This window comes from Ammodytes marinus (genome assembly GCF_949987685.1).
Source record: "Ammodytes marinus genome assembly, chromosome: 2".
NCBI classification, from domain to species: domain Eukaryota; kingdom Metazoa; phylum Chordata; class Actinopteri; order Uranoscopiformes; family Ammodytidae; genus Ammodytes; species Ammodytes marinus.
In genome coordinates this window covers 14,018,132-14,042,447 of record NC_137231.1, presented here as the reverse complement: position 1 = coordinate 14,042,447, position 24,316 = coordinate 14,018,132, and the positions used below count along the sequence as shown (strand labels likewise).

The 24,316-nt window shown below is 40.6% G+C and overlaps 1 protein-coding gene across 12 annotated transcripts in view; it reads right to left on the bottom strand.

Moving 5' to 3' along the window:
- The window catches only part of trpm3 (transient receptor potential cation channel, subfamily M, member 3), a gene marked incomplete at both ends in the record, with an annotated part of 142,316 nt that overhangs the window by 16,276 nt on the left and 101,724 nt on the right, over positions 1 to 24,316 (bottom strand). For 5 of the 12 annotated variants that reach the window (XM_080051480.1, XM_080051481.1, XM_080051482.1 and 2 more), the window contains 8 exons: positions 2,853 to 2,882; positions 6,669 to 6,809; positions 9,724 to 9,774; positions 10,028 to 10,162; positions 11,706 to 11,806; positions 15,985 to 16,057; positions 22,971 to 23,094; positions 23,403 to 23,577. In XM_080051480.1, coding sequence (XP_079907606.1) covers positions 2,853 to 2,882; positions 6,669 to 6,809; positions 9,724 to 9,774; positions 10,028 to 10,162; positions 11,706 to 11,806; positions 15,985 to 16,057; positions 22,971 to 23,094; positions 23,403 to 23,577 — 830 coding nt within the window. Of the gene's footprint in view, positions 1 to 2,852; positions 2,883 to 6,668; positions 6,810 to 6,985; positions 7,022 to 9,723; positions 9,775 to 10,027; positions 10,163 to 11,705; positions 11,807 to 15,984; positions 16,058 to 22,970; positions 23,095 to 23,402; positions 23,649 to 24,316 lie in introns of all 12 variants that reach the window. The other 7 variants (XM_080051476.1, XM_080051479.1, XM_080051486.1 and 4 more) reach the window with 5 other exon arrangements.

Genomic DNA, 24,316 nt, shown 5'->3' with positions numbered 1-24,316 from the left:
CATAACTTTATCTCTTAAGATAGAGTTGGCTGGCCCCGTGTTTGGCACATTTAGACACATGTCTAGATGGGTCATTTCACCAAGAAAATATTTTCTAAATGTATTTTCTGAAATTGCTCACCCTTCACATGATGAAAGTTAGTTGAATGCAGAGGCGTAATCAGACATTAGAAGACACACGTGAAAGGACAAAGTGCCACACACACACACACACACACACACACACACACACAAACACAGGAAATACACATAACAGCCACAGTCTCAAACACTTTTCTCTCTCTTTAAAAAAAAAAACAAACAAAAAAACACACCCAGTGGTGAAACCTGTGTTTCCACATTGTCTCCCTTTCTCAGTTAGTGTCTTAATGGCATGTTAGCAGAACGGCATTGATCTCAAATAATGTCACATCTAACAATTGAGGACTACTGACGGTATATCAATAACAGAGATCTAAGAAAGGCTTTTGGTTATTCTACTATTGATTCCTCTAAAACGGATTGTCTAGACATAGAAAGATACGTTATTAGTATGGCAGTAAATCATTCAGTAATATTAGATGCGGGCACATACTACACTCAACAAAAATATAAACGCAACACTTTTGTTTTTGCTCCCATTTTTCATGCGATGGACTTAAAGATCTAAAATTCAATCCAGATACACAATATTACCATTTCTCTCAAACATTGTTCACAAATCTGTCTAAATGTGTGATAGTGAGCACTTCTGCTTTGCTGAGATAATCCATCCCACCTCACAGGTGTGCCACATCAAGATGCTGATCTGACATCATGATTAGTGCACAGGTGTGCCTTAGACTGTCCACAATAAAAGGCCACCCTGAAATGTGCAGTTTTGTCTCACAGCAAAATGCCACAGATGCCACAAGCATTGAGGGAGCGTGCAATTGGCATGCTGACAGCAGGAATGTCAACCAGATCTGTTGCTCGTGCATTGAATGTTCATTTCTCCACCATAAGCCGTCTCCAAAGGCGTTTCAGAGAATATGGCAGTACATCCAACCGGCCTCACAACCGCAGACCACGTGTAACCACCCCAGCCCAGGACCTCCACATCCAGCAGGTTCACCTCCAAGATCGTCTGAGACCAGCCACTGAGACAGCTGCTGAAACAATTGGTTTGCATAACCAAACAATTTCTGCACAAACTGTCAGAAACCGTCTCAGGGAAGCTCAACTGCATGCTCGTCGTCCTCATCGGGGTCTTGACCTGACTCCAGCTCGTCGCCGTAACAGACTTGAGTGGGCAAATGCTCACATTCGATGGCGTCTGGCACGTTGGAGAGGTGTTCTCTTCACGGATGAATCTCGGTTTACATTATTCAGGGCAGATGGCAGACAGCGTGTGTGGCGTCGTGTGGGTGAGCGCTTTGCTGATGTCAATGTTGTGGATCGAGTGGCCCATGGTGGTGGTGGGGTTATGGTATGGGCAGGCATCTGTTATGGACAAAGAACAGGTGCAGGTGCATTTTATTGATGGCATTTTGAATGCACAGAGATACCGTGATGAGATCCTGAGGCCCATTGTTGTGCCATACATCCAGGAACATCACCTCACGTTTCAGCAAGATAATGCACGGCCCCATGTTGCAAGGATCTGTACACAATTCTTGGAAGCTGAAAATGTCCCAGTTCTTGCATGGCCAGCATACTCACCGGACATGTCACCCATTGAGCATGTTTGGGATGTGCTTGACCGGCGTATACGACAGCGTGCACCACTTCCCACTAATATCCAGCAACTTCGCACAGCCATTGAAGAGGAGTGGACCAACATTCCACAGGCCACAATTGACAATCTGATAAACTCTATGCGAAGAAGATGTGTTGCACTGCATGAGGCAAATGGTGGTCACACCAGATACTGACTGGTTCTGAGTCCCCAGACCCCCAATAAAGCAAAAAAAATGCACATTTCAGGGTGGCCTTTTATTGTGGACGGTCTAAGGCACACCTGTGCACTAATCATGATGTCAGATCAGCATCTTGATGTGGCACACTTGTGAGGTGGGATGGATTATCTCAGCAAAGCAGAAGTGCTCACTATCACACATTTAGACAGATTTGTGAACAATGTTTGAGAGAAATGGTAATATTGTGTATCTAGAATGAATTTTAGATCTTTAAGTCCATCTCATGAAAAATGTGAGCAAAAACAAAAGTGTTGCGTTTATATTTTTGTTGAGTGTATGTACTGTATATACTGTAGAAAAGTAGGTTTTGTGAATCTTTGAATATTTAACATTTTCTGTTTCATGGCCAGGCCTTGCCTAACAGATTCAATGGTGAATCGGATTAAAAAAGAGAGCATGTCATTAAGAACACAAACATCGAGAGAAAACACAGATAGATTTCAAACCGGCAAACATACAAAGTAATAGACAGCCATGCAAGTTAGATATAAATGTCCCTGAAAAATCTGTAGACCAATGTTGTGGTAAAAGTTCTATGATGTGGATACTTCATGGTGTGTACACCATGGATACATGTGAGCATAACACCCACCTAGTATGGCAAAGAAGTGTAAACTGAAAAATAACTTTTTACAAGGAAGATAAATTAAGTAATAATTGCATTTGACACTAAGCCTTCCACTGGCTCAAAAGTGTATACAGAAAGGAAAATTAATCAAATATGCTTCAGGGTCTTCCTTTAAAAGACGGCGAGGCACACGATAAACACTAAACGACTATTCTACTCAAAAGGTTCTGCAGACTGACTCAAGACTCAACACGTTACGAAGGAGAAGACTGTGCTTAAGACGAGAGAGAGGAACACTGAAGGAACGATAACAGCTGAACAACAGCCATGATGAGATCAACACTCACCTCCATTCCCAGCAGTTTCAGGGCTTTGGGCTAGAAAAGCAACAAAAACATAAACAAACAGAACAAGACCTTGTCGGATGTATTTTATAGAGTGATTTACTCTATAAGCACAACACAACACGGACAGACAGACTCACTAACATGAGGCCATAAAAATCCTTTAATATGTTACGTCATTCACTGTCAGTTAAATGGTTGTCTTTAAAAATGGCAACAACAATGACGGATAGCATTTTGTGCTGCCGTGATTGACCATATACTATGCAAACAGCAACAATACTACGGTTGCATGTTTGCATGTATTAAAGTAAGGGTTCATTTGTGCAACAGTGCTGTGTATCTGTATTAAAGCAGGGCATGCATGTATGAATTATGTATTCATGAGCCATCATCTGAGTTGGTAAAAATAGCCCAGGTCTCTTATGGGGATTTTGATATTTGCATCTATTTCGAGGCTTTGTTCTTAGTTAACATGTGTTTGTGCACGTGTGTACGTGAAAACGTGAACACACGTTTGTTTCATAATGTTAATCACAGTTAAATTGGAACTGACTCTGACTTTCTCTCTCTCTCTCATTTTGCCTCTGTGCTCAGTCTGTGTCCCGTTTCTTTGCTTTGGTTTTATCTGAGTCTTTCAGCTGCTTTGTTGCTGCCATGGGAGACATACAGTGAGATAAACAGGCACGTGAAGGCTCACAAACACACTCAAAAGCTCACATACTCAAATATAAAAACACACTGGTGCACCATCAAGCAGAAATATGGGGTTTCTGACAGAGCTGTGTATGCTTCTATTTTCACCACACCTGTGACCGTGTATGAGGTATTAAGGCAGAATGAGAGTATTACAAATCAGAACCACAGAGCGTGAACATAATACTATATAATGCTACTATATATGATACTATATAAAGTGGCGTATAACACACAACCACCAAGCACATGATTTCATGATGATCAGGTCCTCCAGTTTGGTTGAATGTGTGCTTATCAATCAGATGAGTGTATGTAGTGTTTGGAATGAAGTGTGTATATTCCTGGGGTTATGATGGCACATGATAAAGAGCCACTGCTATAGATGGATGATTTGTTGCATCAAGATAATAGCCTGCTGTGTATTGCTGCCACTTTACTTGTAGTGGAAATGGAAAAAATCGTGGGGAAGACGACTCTTATGTTAGCTCCTCAATGTTGTTTTTTTTACGGATGTGTTGTTCTTTTTGGGGCTGACATTTTGATTTCATCTCAACATACTGTTTGGGGTTTATGGATATGTTAAACGATATAGTAGTCAGTTGATATCAGTTAAACCCGTATGAAACTATATCTTTCCTGCTTTTTACAACAAACTTTTTCCTTGTATTTATAAAAACTAAAAGAACAGAATCCAGTTGCAGTATTGCATATGTTTTCAAATGAATTCAGTCATGAAAAAAAAATATATAATATGTAGGGGAGAACGGGGTAATTTGTCACATGGGTTGGATGTCACATTCGTTATATCTCGCCACCAGAGTGCGCTAGCTCTGAAATGTTGATATAAAAAAGGTCCAGAATTGGGATCAGAGGTCACATACATAGACTTCCTTGGAGGAAGACAGCTGCATTTCAGGTGAGAGGATGTTTTGTGTTTTTCATGTCAAATTCTAAATATTTTGCTTCTCAGTATTTTTCTTCTAGGCTTTTACACAATGGGTCTATAACAAAACACTTGTTACCCTCAGAAAGTGTGAAGGGTAAACTATAGTTTAGATTGTGGTTAGCAAGCTAATTAGTTGTCAGATGGTTGTTGGCCTTGATGCTAGCAAGAAATTCAAGTTGGGGTTGGTCGTCAAATTTTTTGGGGGGTTGGTTGTCACATGTTATCTCAAGGCTGCAGCCAGAAAAGGAACCCAATAACGAAATAAATTGTCAAGCTGTATCCTCACTGACACCCCAGAGAAGGAAAGAATAGAGCAGGAAAAGGCAGCTAGCAAGCAAAAGAAAAAAGGGCAACAAAATCAAAACAACCCAGTGCATCCCAAACTAGACCAGCTGCCAAGGCTACAGAACGTTATGTAGGCCTATTTGTCAACTTGACAATGCAATTAAACATTCAAATTTGGTTCTGCCTCCTTGCCTTCTTTTTAAGATGTTTCCCATTAAGATAACATTGTGACAAACAACCCCATAGTGTGTGACAACCGACCCCTTGATGGGGTTGGTTGTCACAATGTGTCAGAGTGTCTTTGATGGTAAATTACTTCTTCATTACAATAAGTTGGAAAAAAAGAGAGACACACATTTCTAGCCAACACCTTAAGCTTCAATTTAATGTAGGAATGGCTATTGACAGATGTTTTGGTGATGAGCAATTCTCACTAGAGTAAAAAGTGTGCCTACTTACCCCGTTCTCCCCTATACTGTAGGGGAGAGTGGCCTAAGTTGTGCCACTTTTTATTCAAAGTGACTTTAAAGTGAGACCTTGACAGTAAAGTCTCCAACTCTAATATGTACATATATTTCAGGGTGTTGTGCATCCCTGGCAATAAAAACTTTGGATCTGGAATAAACTGTTGAAGAAATATAGCGATCGGAAAAAAAGTTGTCTTGTGGCACAACTTGCCCCCGGTGTGGTGTAAGTTGTGCCGTTGGAGAGAATACCATGGGGTGAATTGTGCCATTGATATATATCTCATAAACTGTAATGCAAGACAAATCCATAAGACAATTACTTATTTAAGGTTTATTTAAAGTAAATAAAATAAATATTTTACAAAGATTGAAGGACAATTTTCTTAAACAAGGCCTAGCAGATCTAATGGTTTTACCTGCAAAGCTCACATTGACAAAGTCACCATCATCATCTTTCTGGCCATCTTTCTCTCATCAGTGGTGTCGTTAAGTGGAATGGAGATGTCAGTCTCTTCTGAGCTACTGTAGACAATCACTTTCTTTTGGTGACCAGCGTAAACAGCCATGCCAATGGCACAACTCTCAGAAATGTACTTTGCACTAGCTGCTCCGCCCTTGTAGAACCAACTGCCACCTGGCATATGCGGTTCCCCCTACATATCTGCCTTTAAATCAAGGCTCAAAACCCATCTGTACACCCTGGTTTTTCCTCCCCATTAACTATCTCACCTCTGCACTACTATCTTTGTTTATATGTGGATGTATGGGCTTTATGTCTTTTATTTTTGTTATTGTTATTTCATTGCTTACCCACTGAATGCATTATGTACAGCACTTTGGACAGTGCAAACTGTTATACATGTGCTTTTATAAATACATTTTACTTACTTACTTACTTATTACTCACCTAGGCCCTCTGGCACAAATCACCCCAACCCCAGAATTTTGGATAATAAGCATGATGCAGCAGTTTAGGGCTGACATCGTGCTAACGATATAGACACAAAGTGTAGCATACTGAAGCACTAAAGCATGTGTCAAATGTTTTCAAACGTGTCTATAATTGTTCAGACACAATAATCAAAAAACCTTGATCATGGAAATTTTACTTTTAGAGGCAAAAAAACGTTTTTTTGACCTTAAATGTGCTTATATCTTATTCCATGTTTCTCCCTTCTTTACAGGATGAGTTAAATGGATGGCTCATCTTAAATATGTGGTCACATTTCCAATTTCTTCTATGGTTTTCTAGAAACAGGGGGTGGCACAACTTCCCCACTGGCACAACTTAGGCCACTCTCCCCTATATACATGCTAACTCACTACCTACATCATTTATATAATTTGTCTATATTATTCACCTTGCCCTTATCATGACTGATTTCACTGTTGAAAATAATGGAATGGGAATCAGTCACTCACCCTCTTGGGTCCAAAGAGGTTGTGGTATAAAGTTCTGAATCTTTTCCTGGTGTAGTTACACCGATATGCCCCGCCCATGAGGTATTCAATGACCAGTCCAATGTCAATGAGGCTGATGCGGTAGTCTGGTGGCAGGTTTCCCTAGAAAACCAGACGGTGTTAAATAGGAAACAACCAGCGTCCAACTGATGAATACAGGAGAGTAAACAAGAGGGAACCAAGAGTACAAAACAAATCAAACAGTCATACACACTCACTTCACAAAATCCATATCAAACTGTTTGGCTATGAAAGAGAAACGTGATTATCGGATTCACCTTGAAGTAGATCCAACCGAACCCTGGATATTCTCGCTTGGAAAGAACACACAATGTCAGTGAGCAAACCGCACGATAAGCAAGAGCAGGGGGAAATGAGATACAAAGGAACTCTCACGCAAGATCTCTCTTCCAGCCTTTTTAATCAAATGTTACCTGTTATTTTGAATTGTTTAAAACTATGTGGATCTTGGTTTGAAATGTCGAGCTATTCCTCCAGTCTTTTAATTGGGCAAACCAAAAACTGGTCACAGTTTCAGGTAATGTATAACTCCTGGAAGCTCTTTAGAAAGTGAATCTTTAAAGCCCCAAACTTTAACTTGTGCTCTTATAGAGGAGCAGACTATGAGGAGAGAATGCAAACTCAGGTGCCGTGTCATTCTTAAGGAGAAACCCTGATTCCTGAGGACAATTACATCATTTGTATTCAGGGAAATAATGAGATCTTCTCAGTGAGGTTCAATGAAGAGAGGAAAGAAAGAGAAAGTGGTTATGTCTCATTAGCCTGGAAGAGAGGGGGAATAGCGTGGAAAACAGAGAGAGAGAGAGAGAGAGAGAGAGAGAGAGAGAGAGAGAGAGATTAATGCTGGAGGAGAGACTCATTAAGTTCTTTTCTCATGAGGATTATAACCATGTTAACACTATCTGCTCCTCACCGTGCCCTTAAAATCAACCCCAAAAACTGTAGTCATTATCCTGACCCCTACTGTACCTTCTGAGCTACACAAATGATCTCATGTATCTTTACACTCCCTTCAAACCATTTCCACAGATCTGTACTCAGATGTGAGATCCTAGAAATCCTCTCTTCATCCCTCGCCTTGTCTTAATTTTCAAATATTTTAATTTCATTGGCAGTAAAGCCTGGCAAACCGCTTGTAGGCCAAATTATACTCTTTGAAGTATACAGCTACTACTTGTCATGCATTAGTTAGTGGTCAGCCAAGCCTTCCTTTAATTCCCTGTGGTAGTGCAACTCAAGCTAATAACTTTGTTTGTTTACACATTGTGTGAAACCACTGAGAGCTTAGAGCGCTATAGATTTTAATGACAAAGCTGTTCCACTGAACTGAACATTTCCTGCCTCCACACTTCATAGCCCCAGCATTAACAGCAACTTCTAAAACACTTGCTATTGTTTAAGTGTTCTTCTGCCAACCTTAAATGACCTCACCAGATTATCACAATACAAAGTGTAATGCAATAGGTTAGCTGATGATGACCTACAAAACCAATCAACTTTTATAACGGCCCATTTCTGCTTTCAATTAGCAAAGAAAAAGAGTAACACCACTGGGTTACATTTGGATGTTCTCCAGACCGCTCCTGATATCTGAGACTCAGACCAACCTCTGGCAACAAAAATGTATTGTTCATTTAGTCTATACGAAAAACAATTTATGCTTTGGCAGCCGGTGTCTTCAATCCAATCTCTGCGATTCTCAGTTTTATCCCTCAGTTTTCACACAATCTAATGAATGGACTTGATTAAACCTGAGAGCAATCTTCCCCAGCTCATACAACTGCCAGCATGACACCTGCATCTGTCAATTGCTAACAGTACAACCCAGCAAACTACTGAGAAGAATGTAATGCCAAGGTCACTCAACTCGAGAATAGCAGTTAAATCTAGTAAGCATCACTCTATGAAACAATTAGGACACACAAACACTTAGCTACACTATGGCAAATACACACAGCTCTGCCAAAATAAGATGGATATGGTATGCCATGCGCTACTACAGTGTGTGTATGGCATGTGTGTGAAGCATAGTATTCTCTCTGCACCAACTTGAGATCAGAGTTGTGTGTAAAGACGGAGAGGAGGTAAAGTGAGTGATTACCACATCGGGCCTCTTCAGTGTCTCCCAGAGGAGCATGAGGTATTACTCTAATCAGTAATACTGTAATTGATGAACACCTCTCAATGCTAATGGTGGTGTTGCTGAACTCCCCATCATCTCCATATAGTGGGGTCGCTACTTATCATGGGTGCAGACATGTTCTCAATGTAAAGAATTCTTTGTTGTTGTCTTTTATCCCGGTAATCATCAAGGTGCAACAGCAGATATGCAGTAAAAAACACTGCTCAAAAATTTTGACATGCAGCCAAAACCTATACCGAGAGAGACCATTCCACCGTTTCCATTGTGTTAAACACGAAGATAACACAATGCAAAATGGCCTATTTCATATAAGCGAACACACCATTTTACTATTCAAAGATGATTAAGCATATTACAAAGAACACAGAATAGTGATGTAAATAATAGAAATGAAAACAGAAATGAAAAGATTGTTGGTGTCTACTGAGTTCTTTCTTCTTAGCCTCACAGCCGTTCCACTGGGGGCCACAGTTTGCTCAAACTCAAGTTCTGTGGATAAAGCGATGTTTAATACATGTTGTTTTTTTGCTTCCCGGGAGTGAGAGCTTTAGATAGAGAACAGAGTAAAATGCTGAAGGGTCATGAGAGGGATGTGAGTCGTGCATAGCTCTACACAGCCACTGCAGCCCGCAACTCTCCCACTGAAAGAGAAAAGCCGGCCTCTACTTTGCAGTCAACAGCAACTACTGCTACCAAAAATGTGGACGAATTGACACAAGCAAAGAAACAACACACACTGCAAAAAAAGCAACTGAAACTTTATGAAGTCAAACATGTCTTTTTTAATATATTAAATCAAGCCATGGTGCCTAAACAGCCACAGAGCTAAAGGGACGGCAGTGATGGTCATACCTTTTTGACGTCTCTGACAAGGTGGGACAGCGTGTTGGATGGTCCATGTCTCTGTCAAGAGAAAAAACAAAACAAAAAAACGCATAAGGATATTATCACCCCCACTGACAGTAACTATGTGCCCATAAGACAACACTGACCCTTCATGCTACACTGTTCACTGTATATTGTGTGCAAGTAACCACAGACTCAGCATTTTACTTTGAAACGTACTTTCTTCATTATTTGCCAATGGAGTTTATTGGTGCATTTCAAAAAGATAATGTAACCCTAACCCTAACCCTCCCTGAGCATTTCTTATTACCGTGTTGTAGAGCTCCTCAAGTCTGGAAAGTGTGAGGAAATGATGCATGCTGACTCCATTTTCTATCAGCAGCTTGACAAAATCCACTCTGTCCAGAACTAAGGCATCCAGCATCGCCTGCTCCAGGGACCCGACCTAAGGCAAAATGGGATGCAGAATACTTATGCACAGTATACTTACATGCACAGCACACACCATTTACATCAAAATACATTAAGACCCCATTTCCATTTGTCTTTAACATGTGGTTTTTGTGATCGGATCACGTGAATACAGCTCTAACTACAGGTGAAAACACTCTCAAGACGCATTGAGATCGGATCACAAAAACCACATTCGGAAGTGGTTTATGTCGCTTGTGTCCGATGTGTCCACATTCATTTGATAGTGGAAACAGCAAAGTGACTTTTGTCCACATTAGGGACCTCCTACTCAATTGCCGCCACCTGCCTGAGCGGAAATACGTTGAAAATGCATCATTGGCGTTCATGCAGCTTTCATAGAAGCCTCATGAACGTTAGTTGCATCCGCCAGTATTGCAAATGACAAGCTTTCTGTCCTCTGTTTTCATTTCACTGCGTAAATATGAAAACACGGAAATCGCTGCTATTGACTGGAGAGCTGCAAGGCAACGACTTCCTGTTGTTATCTGCTTAAAAATAAAAGTCAACTCGCATTTGGCTAGTAACAGGCTTTTAATGTGAAGGCACACAGGAAATATTCTCTTCGCATATGCAGTATCTTAACTGCATATAGAAAGCCGTGTACTGGTAGTGGTGACAAGAGTGTAGCAGACGTTAAGAGTTTTTACTTTTATATACTATCGAAGATATTTACCCGCATTTGGCAAATGTAGAGCCCTCTAAGCAGTGTTGTGCATCGCTCCTCCTTGTCTAAATGAGACAGTAGCCTATCTCGTCAACCTAGACTGGTAATTATCTTCGCATTTAATGCATTTTAATAGCAAATGCGATTAAAACAGTGGCACTGTACAGCCCTGTATGTTTACTTGTTTGAACCCCACCGGTTAAAAACTATGTACGTTTTGATCTAAATACAGCGCGGGTAAATGGAATCGGATGACAAGTAGACAAAGAAGTCACATTTGAAAATACAAGTGTGAACACACGGACTGAGATCTGTCCACTTGTAACCAGATTACCAAAATCAGATGTTAATCCCAGGTGGAAACAGGGTTTTAGATCTAGCACCATCATTTACTAAAACTACAGGAGGATTATTATGATAGGATCTCACATAACATGTGCGTGGAGCCACACCTTATATCTATTTTAAAAGCGCTAAAACTATTATACTTATTTAAGATTTTTCATGACAGTTTAAAATGATAAAGTTAGAAAACTGCAATAAAAATATATATTCTCTTCATGATTTTTTACAGACAGGTAAATGTAAGGCATTTTGAACTGCATCTTTCACATGCAATGTTATTTGTTATTTATAATATCAGCTGTTGAGGATTGTTAGCAAACATCTGTACAATTGAAGCCTTAGGTACACTGCCTCATCAATCATGTGCTAAGGGACCTGTTTAGGCTGTGCAGCAAACTATAATGTTAATGTCACTGAGAATGCAAAGAACAAACAAGCCCTGTGAATGCAATCAATAATTATTCTGAAGTGTGTCTATTCTTGTTTGTACTGTGTATGTACTTACAGGCCACTGCTGTCCGTAGATGAAGATCTGACTGCGGGCGATGTCTACTCTGTTCCAGGCCAGAGCCAAACTCAGCTGGTCAGGAGCTGAAGCGTTGGCACCTGTGAGAGAACACAAGTAAGTTGAGGAACAATACAGTCACATTTCTGGAAAACAAGTTAACTTGCATTGTCTCCACTGCTTTCTTTAAATATTATCTTTGTGTGCCATCTGATGTGGATTGATTTAGATGTTTTATATTTTTCGTTGTAGAAGAAGAGTTATATAAAAGCAATCTATATTATAGACAGAGTATTTTACTATGATATTACCGTGTCTGCTCTGTCCCTGCCCTTTTTTGTATGTCTGTAGAGAAGATCTCTCCCAATTGAAGAATGACAGCTTGCTCTTTGATGAAAAGCTTTAGATTACTCTGTACCTTATTCCAGCATAAAATGTGTTCCTTTGATTTGCTGTGTTCATGAACAGAATTTACAGTGCTCTGGTCCTCCAGTAAGATCAACATGACTGGAACGTAATCAGCACAAGAAAGAACTACAGTAGATAAAAACACAAGAAAACTTAATATAAATGATCACAAGATTGGCATTCGGGATAATGACGCTGGATAAAGTAAGGCAAGAAAAACACTTCTTGTTTGTAAGATTCAAGGGCACATTGACAGATAAAGATAACATTACAGTGTTGGATTCATCACTGTAAAGCTTGGCTGCATGTAATCGCTGTTTGGTAAAGGACAGTTTGTTGGATGTTAATCGGCTAAAATATTTACAATCAAACCTCCAAAATGCAAGATGAGTATGATGTGTTTAGGATCATCTTTGCCTATAGAGAGTTGTGGAATACACGGCAGTTCTCCCTCATGTAAGTGTAAGTATTAGAGCAAAGAAAACAGTGATATGTTATTTGTTTGGCCATGAGCGAATACGTCTCAAACACTTCATCCAATGGACAAAAAACAGCATTAAACAAAACAGGGATGGAGAAGGAGTTTAAAAAAAGTTAAACCTTTCTATTCAGAACCGATTCCTACTATACAATGTAAAATAGCTTAATTGTAAAAAATGCTAGTAAAAAGACAAAAAAAAATTGTAGTGGTACACTTCAAGCACTTTTGACCATGGAGCTCTAACACAAAACCCCAGTCTGATATTCACATTATTAATTTACCTGGACACGGGGAGGACTTAACCAAAATGAGAGCAGTGAAGCAGTAAATCCAGTACAACGTATAATAATTATCCCCTGTGTGTAGACAAGACAGTGTAATTTTTAATAAGCATACGAGTATATTCACTTTACACGGGGCTCTATCCTTCTCCAGGGTCTCTCTACAGCATTACTGGAGCTTACTGTTCAGACAGAGCCCTCCTAATAAGATGCAGAGCCAACTAATAAGTGCTTCAATAGAGATATGCGTATATTAAAAGGTAGGGCGGCCCTGCCTTATCACAGGCCCGTGGCCTCACTCTGTCTGCCTGCAGGGAGGTTGAATTTCATCCAACTGACTTTATGGAGCCAATCTTCAGGATATTGACTTCTTGATAAAAGACCATCCGTTACTCCAAACGCCCATCTGTTACACCATGTGTCTTTAGCTGCAGTTTCCTCACTGCTGTCTGTTCCAACTTATTGAAATCTCTCAAGTCTTCCGTTCGCACACTCAATCCTTTGATTGTGTTTTTCCTTGTTTTTTCTCTATTCCCCCCTCACTGTGTTTTTTCTTGGCTGTATTGTGCCTCGTTGAGCTCGGGGCAGTAGCTTAGCTCCTAAGTAAAGAACTATAATCTAGTGTTTTAAAAAGCTCTACCGCAGGATGTGACCGATTTAATTTTACACTAAAAGCCTTAATGTGTTTCATTCATTCATTCACAGACAGAGACTTGCATGTAAAAAGACCTTCCCACTGTTTACCACAAAGCTTTTTTTGCTCCTTTTTGACAGTATTCCCCTCTCATCCTTTCACTTTTCGGATCTTTTCCTTGTCTTGTATGCTGTCTTTAATTTAGATTCCTTCCTTCACTCATCCATCTCTCTATAATCCCAATACAATGACATGGAATGAATAGAAACGGGCTAAAAAAGTCAACTGAAAGATAGATTAACAGATGGGAGTCCACAGAATACATGAGTAGGAAATAAGTACACATAGGAAAATTAATCAAACAAGAGGGCAAGAGCCTGGGATGAAGACAACGATCTGAAAGTGATATAGTACAACATGTGATCATACAACATGACTGTTACACATAAATGATGTAAAAGACCTTTCTCTTTCACTCTGTACCCTCTCCAAACTTACTTGGTTCAGTCTCTGTGGAATAATTCCTGAGATAGTCCATCAATGCTCTGAATTACTAAACAGCATGTGTGTGTACCTTCTGTTCAAAATGTTGAGGTGTGTTTCAGAAAGAGAGCATGTATCCAAACTCCAATGGGACTGATTAGTGTCACATTACTTTAAGAGGCGGGAGGAAAGACATCAACACAAGCTTCTTAACAATTGCGCTTATCAATTTGTTCTAGTGTGAGGATTGTCGATTCTGCTAACAGTATATTTCCCTCTACTGTATACCAAGGAAACCGGGCTAGATATGAGCCTTTAAATTTATGGTTGTCTTGTGTGCAACTATACACAATAAAGCATAATAGGCCATGTTTCCTCTTTTAAAAGCGATCATTGAACTCTATGGGAAATAATTTGATAAATGGAAATTAAATTGGAATATACACTTCAAAAGAGATAGATTAAAAGACACATTATGTTTCATAATTCACTGTTGACTGTAGTGTTGTCCTTTAATTATTTGTCTCTGGAGAAACAGATAATGAGCAGCTGTCTTCATGCAAATGAACTATTCTGAGTGAGGGAATGTTGTGATATCGTGGTCTTATTAGCATATAAAGTAGAAAAACCTGACTCGCTGCAAGCTTGCCTGCAATGGCCTCAATAGCTGGTAGGCCACGAGAGCCACGTTCTCTACACATTAAAGTAGTGCTGTCAGTTTAACGCGTTATTAACGGCGTTAACGCAAACCCATTTTAAAGGCGTTACATTTTTTATCGCGCGATTAACGCTCCTTATGGTCAAGCAAACGTTGTGGTTTTTCTCATGCTGTTGCACCAACTAGTAATGTTAGAACAACTGAAACACCACAACCTATACATATGGCTCTCGGTTAAGTTACTGTTAATTCAAACGGAACATGTCCTACAGCGTAATTTCACATTAAAATAATTTAATTGGCAAAACAGCTAAACGTCAAGTAAATTCTGACTTTTATTTTGAAGCCGAAACCGAAACCTAGCACTTCCTAGCTCAGCTGCGCGACCTTCACTAGTAGCTCATCCGTGTGTGACTCTGGGACTACGTGGAAAAAGAACAGAAAAGAAAGCTTGTCATTTGCAAAAGTCCTACTTATAACTCTGCGCGCACACCAAAGCATCCATGAATGTTAGTGTCAGCCGCCAGTCATTAATTTTCACTTTAATTTTCGCTACGAAGGGCGACTGGAGCCTCGGCCGCAGCAGAGCCATAGCAACCACCTGCACACAGGCATATAGTGTGTCCACTCCACACAGTCTGAAAAAAGCCGTGAATGAACTACTCCCAACACATTTAGGCCTAGAACAACCAGTTTAATTTAGCCTTAATACTTATTTGTTTTATATAGCCTATGATGTTTTATGGTTTGGTTTTAAATAAAAAAGGAAGTTACAATGAAATTTGTGTATGCTGTTCTAGGGGTGGTGGGGGGGGGGGGGGGGTAGCATACCTACATTGTGGGCTATTTGCACTGAATTGGAAATTATGATATTTTAGAAGAAATACACTGAATTACAAGGGTGTAGAGAATGGTTGTTAGAGCATTACAATGAGAAACAAATAATGGGACAAAAAGAAATCAAGGGACATTAAGGCTAGAATAGATAAGAATGCCGCGATTAATTGCGAGTTAACTATGACATTAATGCGATTAATAATATAATAATATTTTAATCGTCTGACAGCACTACATTAAAGTAATAGTTAAATATTATAATAAATACACTTATAGGCTTATACGTCAGCTGAGAAGATGGATGTACAGTACATACTGTATGTGAGCAAGAAGGTGTTCAGCTTAGCTTCGAACAAATGTAAACAGAGGGAAACAGCTAGCCGGACTCACTGTTGGCAACACAATCTGCCAACACACACCTCTAAAGCTCACTGATTACAACATTAAAAAAGGAATCCATTCAAAATATGGCACCATACATCAATGCACACACCTACCTTTAAGTAATGCAGTGAGGATAGCAAGATCAATGTCCTGATGACCCTCTGACCCCATCCGGAAAACTGTTATCTGAGAGACAATGAGAGAGAAGACAGACACACAGAGACATTAATTCTACACACAACGGAACAGTTTAAAAAAAAAGGGACTTTGCTCTACTACTTCTATTGATGTTTGATTTAACGTAAAAATAATTATTGGAGAACAAAGTCCGGTCACATCCTGAAATAGAGTGCACACATTTGCTGGATTAAACTGCTTCACTAAAAACTGCTGAGTTGCACAGACTGGGAAGGGAGAGCAGAGGTATTGCTCTGATGTAAAGCACTGTATCTCCTCTTCAGTGTCTCATTTGCTTTCTCTTGTGCAGAGTACACCACAACACTCTCCCACACTACAACTTGTTCACTTCAGTAGGAGGGAATGAAAGGATTCAATGACAAGTCAACTGAGGAGAACGATAGTATAAACCAAATGAACATATTAACTAATGGTGATCTCCATTACTGAAGAACATTTTGTTATTTTTTCTTTTGCTGTGTCAATTTGGATTAGGATTAAGGAAAATAATTTACTCTTAAAGCAAGGACACACTAGCCCGATAATCGGCCGTCGGACATGGTCGGAGAGTCTGGAAGGGGCGGGGACACAAATCTGTTTGGTGCGTTCGGTGACGTCGGCCGTCGTAGATGTCGTCGGGCTTCTTTTCAGCCGATTCAACATGTTCAATCGGCGTCGGGGTGTCTTTCAGTCGGAGCAATTTGATTGGTGGAGGGCTAGCGAATCAGTGAAGCCCAGAAGTGAGGCGGGTAGCACAAACAGCTGACAACAGTATCGCATCGCTAGCCATTGTTTTAATCCGTTTGTTTGTTTCGTTCAGCGAGTACTCACATGCATCAACCCTTCTTGACTGCTCAACACCATGCTCGACACTCTCTGCTAAAAATGGTGCTCTTTATGACATAGATATAAATACATATTTATGTCTATGTTTATGGTCTAGAGAGCTGTCCCATCATTTCCGGCTTCCGTATTTTTTTGGGCCACAATACAGATTAGCGCCGCCTACTGTTATGGAGACATTACGTCCCGCGCAAGCGCAGAGCGTACGGAAAGTCAGTAGTCGGCTCGGTGTGTTCTTGGCACTTTTTTGGCCGCGAAGGGCTGACTGGAGCTGCCTGAATCGGCAGACTCTCGACGGTGGCTAGTCGGACCGGTGTGGTCTTGGTCTGTATTTCGTTAAGCTACATTTGTTTTATATTCTGCGTAAGAGGAACTAATGGTGCGATGCATGAAAGCTTATGTCCGCTGAGAGGGAAATCTGAGAAATGGGGCAGCTTTTCTGGATTTTTTATTGGTCATCTGGCAAGCGTGTGGGCACATGCTCTTGTTAACATGCGTGTAGGCATACATGCTTGTACGTGTGCATGTGTGAAGGGCACCTTGTGGGAGCTGTGTACGGGAAAATGCGTGTTCTGAATGCATGACGAGCTATTCCTCTAATCCTTCCATCCGCCCATCTATCTCCTCCCACTCCTCCCGCTCCTCCCTGCAGCCCATCTTCCTCCCTATCTTCCCCCTCTAAATGGCTTCATTTTGTGAAGCTCATGAAAACTGCAGAATTTTCTGATGCTGCTGCTGCTTTCCCTCAGGCAATGTTGCAACATTGTAGGCTAACGCTTGTCTTTCTCCCTCCCTCCATCCCTCTCTCTTTTCACATAATGTAAATGCCTCAAAATAATTCAATTCACAATGATGATTTACAGCAGTAGTTAGCTCATCCATCATTTGTACAGTGTATGCTGACGACACACTGGCTCCTCTTTGAGAGAAAAACGAGGAGCGAGACATCATCTTTAGACCAGTCACATGTATTGAAAATGCAATCACTAATGAGGAACCGATCTACGTGTGTGTGTGTCTGTGTGTGTGTGAGAGTGCGTGTGTGCGTGCGTGCATGTGCACGCCACCGCCATCATCAGCCTGTGTAATCAAAAGTTATTTCTCCAGGGGAACAAAAGTGCAATGGATTATGGTCCTCATGATTGTGGACACCAATGAGTTGCTGGTGAGGTGTGTGATTTCATGAGCTTCTGTGTGTAACTTACAGTGATCATTCCTGTGTGTGTCTGAATGATACTGCCACTGGCTTGATGATTTTTTGCTAGAATGCATTTGTCTTCTCTCTGATGTTAAAAACTAATTTAGGGAGCAAACACAATACTATGATATGTGTGTGTGTGTGTGTGTGTGTGTGTGTGTGTGTGTGTGTGTGTGTGTGTTTGTTTGAAAGAGATCGGTCATGTGTGTGCTCTTATGTAGTGACAAATCCAACTAAGCAGCCAAATCTGTGTTTTTGGAATTAGATTAGAAAGAAAGAGAGCGACAGGGAGAGAGAAAGAGAAAAGGAGGATGATTTATAAAATGTCTAGGGTGTGCTCATGTTGCAGCCGAATTTCACCCAATCGGTATGTATTCCTCTTCTGGCCACTTGGTCATCATACCCTGTCATTATCATTGTAAGAATATGGCAAGTTAACACTCACACATGAGTGACTGCTTTAAGGAGCAAAGATGGATGACAGTGGGAGGGGAAAGAAGATTATTTGCATAACATGTTGGCCATTGTTTCTATTTTTCCTTCTCCATCCAGGCTTGTCCACCTTTACTCTCCACCCATTATCCTTATGTCCCCCTCTGCGCTAATCTTACAACAAGCTTCCACTGGCATGCTACTCCCCCACTCATCTGTTCCCTCCTTCCTTCTTACGTCTTCCTCCAGCTTCCCTTTCTCCAATCCTAGCCCCAAGGTGACCCCTGTGGATATGCGCTACCTTGTATCATCGAGGCTCTACAATACAGAGGCTTAGCAACACAAGCACAAAGACAATGCAAAGTTGATCATTTGATCCCAGCGATCCCACAGAGTCGTCAGAATGTGTTTGCAGAGGTAAACAGACAGCTTCTCCACCATCATTTTTTTTTCATTGCATTAGAGACTGAATCTTAAAATATTTTTAAATGCTTAATGTATTTTGACATTTCTCTGCCACTAAAGTGACAGCTGTCCCCCGGGGGTCGGGGGGCATTGAAAAATCTCTGTTTACGAGAATTGAGGAGAAGAAAACGAGTGGTAACATGGATGGGAGGCAGATATCGGGAGGATTATGTGAGATAGCAGTAGAGAGGAAGCATGTGTAAAGCAAAGTAAGACAGAGGAAGGGAATTGGAGTTTTGACAAATTGAAGACGGATATAGGAAATGAGAAAGGGATAGGCAGAGCAATCTTTCTCAGTGAGACTATAGGCTCTTGCGGAGGAATCCCGCGTCTTCAGAGACGATATAAGCTACATGCTTAGAGGATCAGAAAACTGCTCTTCACGCTGCAGTGAGCCAAGCTAATTGGAAAACATTCATCTTCATTTAACAGGCAAAGACCCCGCCAATGCTGGCTGCTACATTTACATGTGCAAAAACACACATGGAACCCACCACATAGGCAAGCACGCACACACTAACACAGCTCTCTCTCAAAGTACAGTCCCCAAAGTGGCTTCCAAAGCATTTCTTGTAGTTTATAATAGTCTGAAGTTGAGCATAAAATATTTAGATGAGTATTTATTTATTACTGGGATAAGCAATAAACTGGTTAAATGCACTTACTGGAAGTATCTTTGGATGAAAGTGTCAGCTAAATGAAATAAAATGTAATGAAAACCAACAGTCTCCAGGAGGACAGCTAAAGCAGCGGGGAGAGGGAAATACATTTCAAAGCGACCTGCTAACAATCAACCAAGCAATTGTTTTCTCTTACATTGTATTTATTTGTTTTTTCCCCTCCTCTTACCTTTTTTCTCTGATTTCATCCCACCCTCCCCCTCTCTCCCTCCATCTTTCCCCAACACCCTCCCTCGCTCATTGTCCATTTAACATACTCTCCTCATATCTTCCTCCTACTCGTTTAGTATCTCTTGTCAAAGAGGCGGAGGAAAATTGCCGGTCGGTGGTTCCTCCTGAATATTTAATCCGTATTAAACATATAAGGACTATTCTACACTCAATAATTCATACCAGTCTGGGAGATAGATACCAGGAGAGTCGTTTGCAACCCCCTAACATAACTTACATGAGAAGAGCAATGGGACCCAGAGAGAGCGAAAAAGGCAATCCCCTTTTAATTAGGCCAGGCATTGGATTCACACATTTTGAGTAAAAAAAGACCTATGTGACAGTGTGCTTGTTTGACATTCAAATCAAACTGTTCCACCTTTGCAGAACAGTGATAAAAGAAGCTTGTTCATTATTCAATGATTAGCTCCTACTTGGAACGCACTAATGATCTATAAGAACTTCTTTTTCCTTTTTACTGGGAGATCAGCCAGAACACTCCTAATTTAGACCAAAGCATAAAGCCGATGATTGGGACTATAGTTTCTAGCTGCAAAGAGCACTTCTTAGTTTTATATTCTACTGCCTAACTTTATATCAAAGCAATATAATGATGATAAAATACACCATGTGGCAACTTTAATGGCACTATTAAAAGCAGCAAAAGTTCCACTTTGGGCCAAAAAAAGAGACTGAATGTAGATGTACACAGGTACATACATATTTCTTATACGTACATTAAGGATTGTAAGTTCATTGTCATTTGATAAAAAAACACAAGAGTCCTGAGAATGATTTAAAAAAGAAGCACATAGGCAACACAATGTCAAGAATATATAGGAATGAACCACCATGCTGGAAATAAGGAAACACAAAACACAGTATGTCTTTAGTCTCTCTTTCACCAATACCCCCCCCCCCCCCCCCACACACACACACACACACACACACACACACACACACTACACTCTCTCTTTTTCTCCCTATCTCCCTCTCTCATTATCCCAGCCAGTCACCTTTAGTCTTTCTCTTTTCCTCCAACTCTTTGGCTTTCCTGCTGCAGGGCCAGAACAATGAAAGTGCAGGCGTACTGGCACACAGACAAACACTCACTCTCATTATCTCTCCCTCTTAAACACTTTCAGACTGCAGCACTGACCCAGTGAGTCTACATAACCCTCAGTGTGACCCTGTTCCTGACCTGGGTGTTAACATGGCTTATGCACTACTTTCCTTTGGTATACAAGGGTACACTCAACTTTATATAATCGCTAGGAGATCGTAGTACAGGTGATATAGAACTAACATGATTTCACTACATCCCTGTGGTAGGTAAGTATTAGCTAACATGTCCACACCTCCTAGTTTTTATTACACGTAAGTCACCTGCAGAGCTAAACATGATTAGAGAATGAATGCACTTGCATGAACTTCAATGGATGGAAAACCACAGATAATAACCACAGATTTCACATTCATACATGCAACATGAATTAAAGCATTTTGGATATTGAATACCTATCCCACTATTGAATTTACCCACTGCATCATAGTTGTATTAAGTAAACAAGGAATACTTAAGCTTCCTTTGGCAATAAATAGATTACTGAAAAAAAACGGTTGGCATGTCAAATGAAGACATGTTAATGCAAGCGTGAAGCAGAATTGGTATACTTTTATAATAATGCCAAAATATACTTTCAGTCCTCTGTTTCAGTATGGAAGTGGCGAAAATTTAGTCAGTTCAGAGAGGACACAGGATCAGATTATCTGGTCTCTACAGCTTCTCCTGCTGAAAGATTCAGACCCCATTGTTCTGCCCTGGTACATTTCTGTTCACAAGATCCATCAGTGTGAGCATCAGCCAGCCATTGGAATCCCAGTGAGGAGCCAATCAATCCATTTACACGCTGCAAAACCATGACCAATGTGGGTGTATGTGCTTGTTTCTGTGTGTGTGTGTGTGTGTGTGTGTGTGTGTGTGTGTGTGTGTGTGTGTGTGTGTGTGCGTGTGTGTGCAACTCAGTGTGTTACAATTACTGTAATAAGTTATAACTGAAACACACAATAAACTGATTAACCTACTGTGTCTTTAAAAAAATGCCCAATAACCAAGTAGGTTGAGTCATCTCAAACAGCTAAGCAGCCACCACTTTCACTGCAAACATTGTGATAAAATAAGGCTCGGGTGTGTGTGATACTACTGACAAATTAGCAAAAATGCCAGCAGCCAGCAGTACCAGACGTCACTGATCTGGCAGATATTCTCTCATGAAAGAGTTTACATTATTTGCTGAGTGAGTTGAGGTGAGAACGACCAAGGAGTCAATACGTTAATATTGCTGCAGAACTGAGATACAGTAAACAGCTGTTTTCTTTTTGTTTGCAGCATAGAGGATTTGGTACAATATTATCTTCTGAATGAGCCTAAGCTCATGAGTGGGTGTTTGCATGTGCACAGAATGAATTTCAGTGGTACACTTTTTTTAATCATGCCCTCTGCTACAGTGTTCAAATGTACAATTATATATGGTTGTGCCTACGCAGGCACACACACAACCTATAAATAGACAGCATTTAACGGCATTAAATAGAGTTTCTTGTGACTGTGTGTCTATGTGTGTTTTGACTTTGACTACTAAATGGGTACGGACTTCAGAAGTAGGCCTTTTGGCCCCGAACATCACCTGAATACATTAACATCCACTTAACACCACATGCCATGCATAAAAGATGGGGCAATAATTGCTTCAACAAACGTTTCATGGTGAACAAGCTTCATTTCACATATCAATTTTTGATTTTCCTTCACATATTTTTCTTCAATTTACAGCATACACATCAAGGCTTAGGTAAATGGTAAAATGTATGTTACAATTGGTGTAATGGTGTGTGTGTGTGTGTGTGTGTGTGTGTGTGTGTGTGTGTGTGTGTGTGTATGCGCATGTGCATCTGTCTTTGTGAGTCTTTCTGTGTTTCAATATTTTGTGTGTAAACAATATGTTTGCCTTTTGTGTATCTTCAAATGTACTTATGAATGTGAAAATGTGTTTGTTGGCATCTGTGTGTGCACATATAAGAAAGTGACACTTACCAGTTCCTTCTTTTTCATGCACTCCATGAGAATGATGAACAGATGTTGGGCCTGTGTGCGACTGTAGGTGAAAGTCTTTTGGATGGTCACCAGCAACTGGTCTCTGAGAGACTCGTTAATGATGCTGCAGAGACAGGAGAAGGTGCACGGAGAAAGTGTGTCAGGAAGAAGTAATGAAATTAAATGAGAGATTACATTCCAGAAGTTTAAATTATATAAAGCTGTAAAAACATTTGGAATTATTTGTGTGTCTTGTGAGATATATAACTTAAAATCAATGTGCATTTCAGAAAAAGTTTACATTTGGGCAAGTTCTTGCATTGCTTCAAGTTTAGCCAAATACAAAATCTGATATTCCACCCTGGATGAATGTCACAAAATGATGTGTTTTTTCTTTGGATTGAAGTATAATGTCCACATGTGAGTGCATACCCTCCATCCTCAGAGTATTTGTGACCGAAGGCCAAGATGTCTGAGGCCCTGCCGCTGCCGTCACACACCACCACAGGGACGGGAGGTGTGTCCCTGAGGTACTCCAGCACTATGGAGATCACATTGGGGCCTCCTTCTACTATCAGAGCCACCACTGGAACACCCTGACCAATACCTGCACATAAAAACACATTTGAGCAGGAGAAATGGGCCAGAGCGTGATTGTAGAGAGAAGAAAAGGGGAGGAGCAATACAGAAAAAGTGACATAAATGAGGAAAAGGGAAGGCATAGGGAAAAATACAGAAAGATGGCTTCATCACATCAGCAATACGTCTTCTCCTCTAAATAACAGCTAAATCCAAGGCAAATGTGCATGTGTGACGTCTCATGACTCCACAGACCTGTCAGTGTCAAGAAGCTGTACGCTTTCCAATTATTGTAGGAAGACAAGAAAGAAGAAAAAGGTGTCAAGAAAAAAAAGCACCTGTGACCAAAATAACCAGCCCACTTAGCACTGTGTGCCCTGTTCAGGTGCTATGGATGAGTGTGTGTGTGTGTGTGTGTGTGTGTGTGTGTGCGTGTGTAGATTTGTGGTGTGTGTGATAGAGAGATAGAGAGAGAAAGAGAAAGAGAGAAGGTGTCACTGAAAAATCCCCTACTGTTCAACACACATGGTGGGTCCTTGCTTGCTAATCACAGGCTATTTAGAGTAATTATACATAATTTGCAGTTAGGTATCAATACATGGCACTGTCTACAGGAGAAGGCACTGTAGATGTGAAAGATTTTCCAACCTCATGGATGAATTCCCTGATATACTGTATTTTAGTGTTGCTCAATGTCCTGCTTCTGGTTTCCAAGTCCGATCTTACCCCCCCTTGTTCCTTCCCCCTTTTAGTGCTCTCAGTCCAAT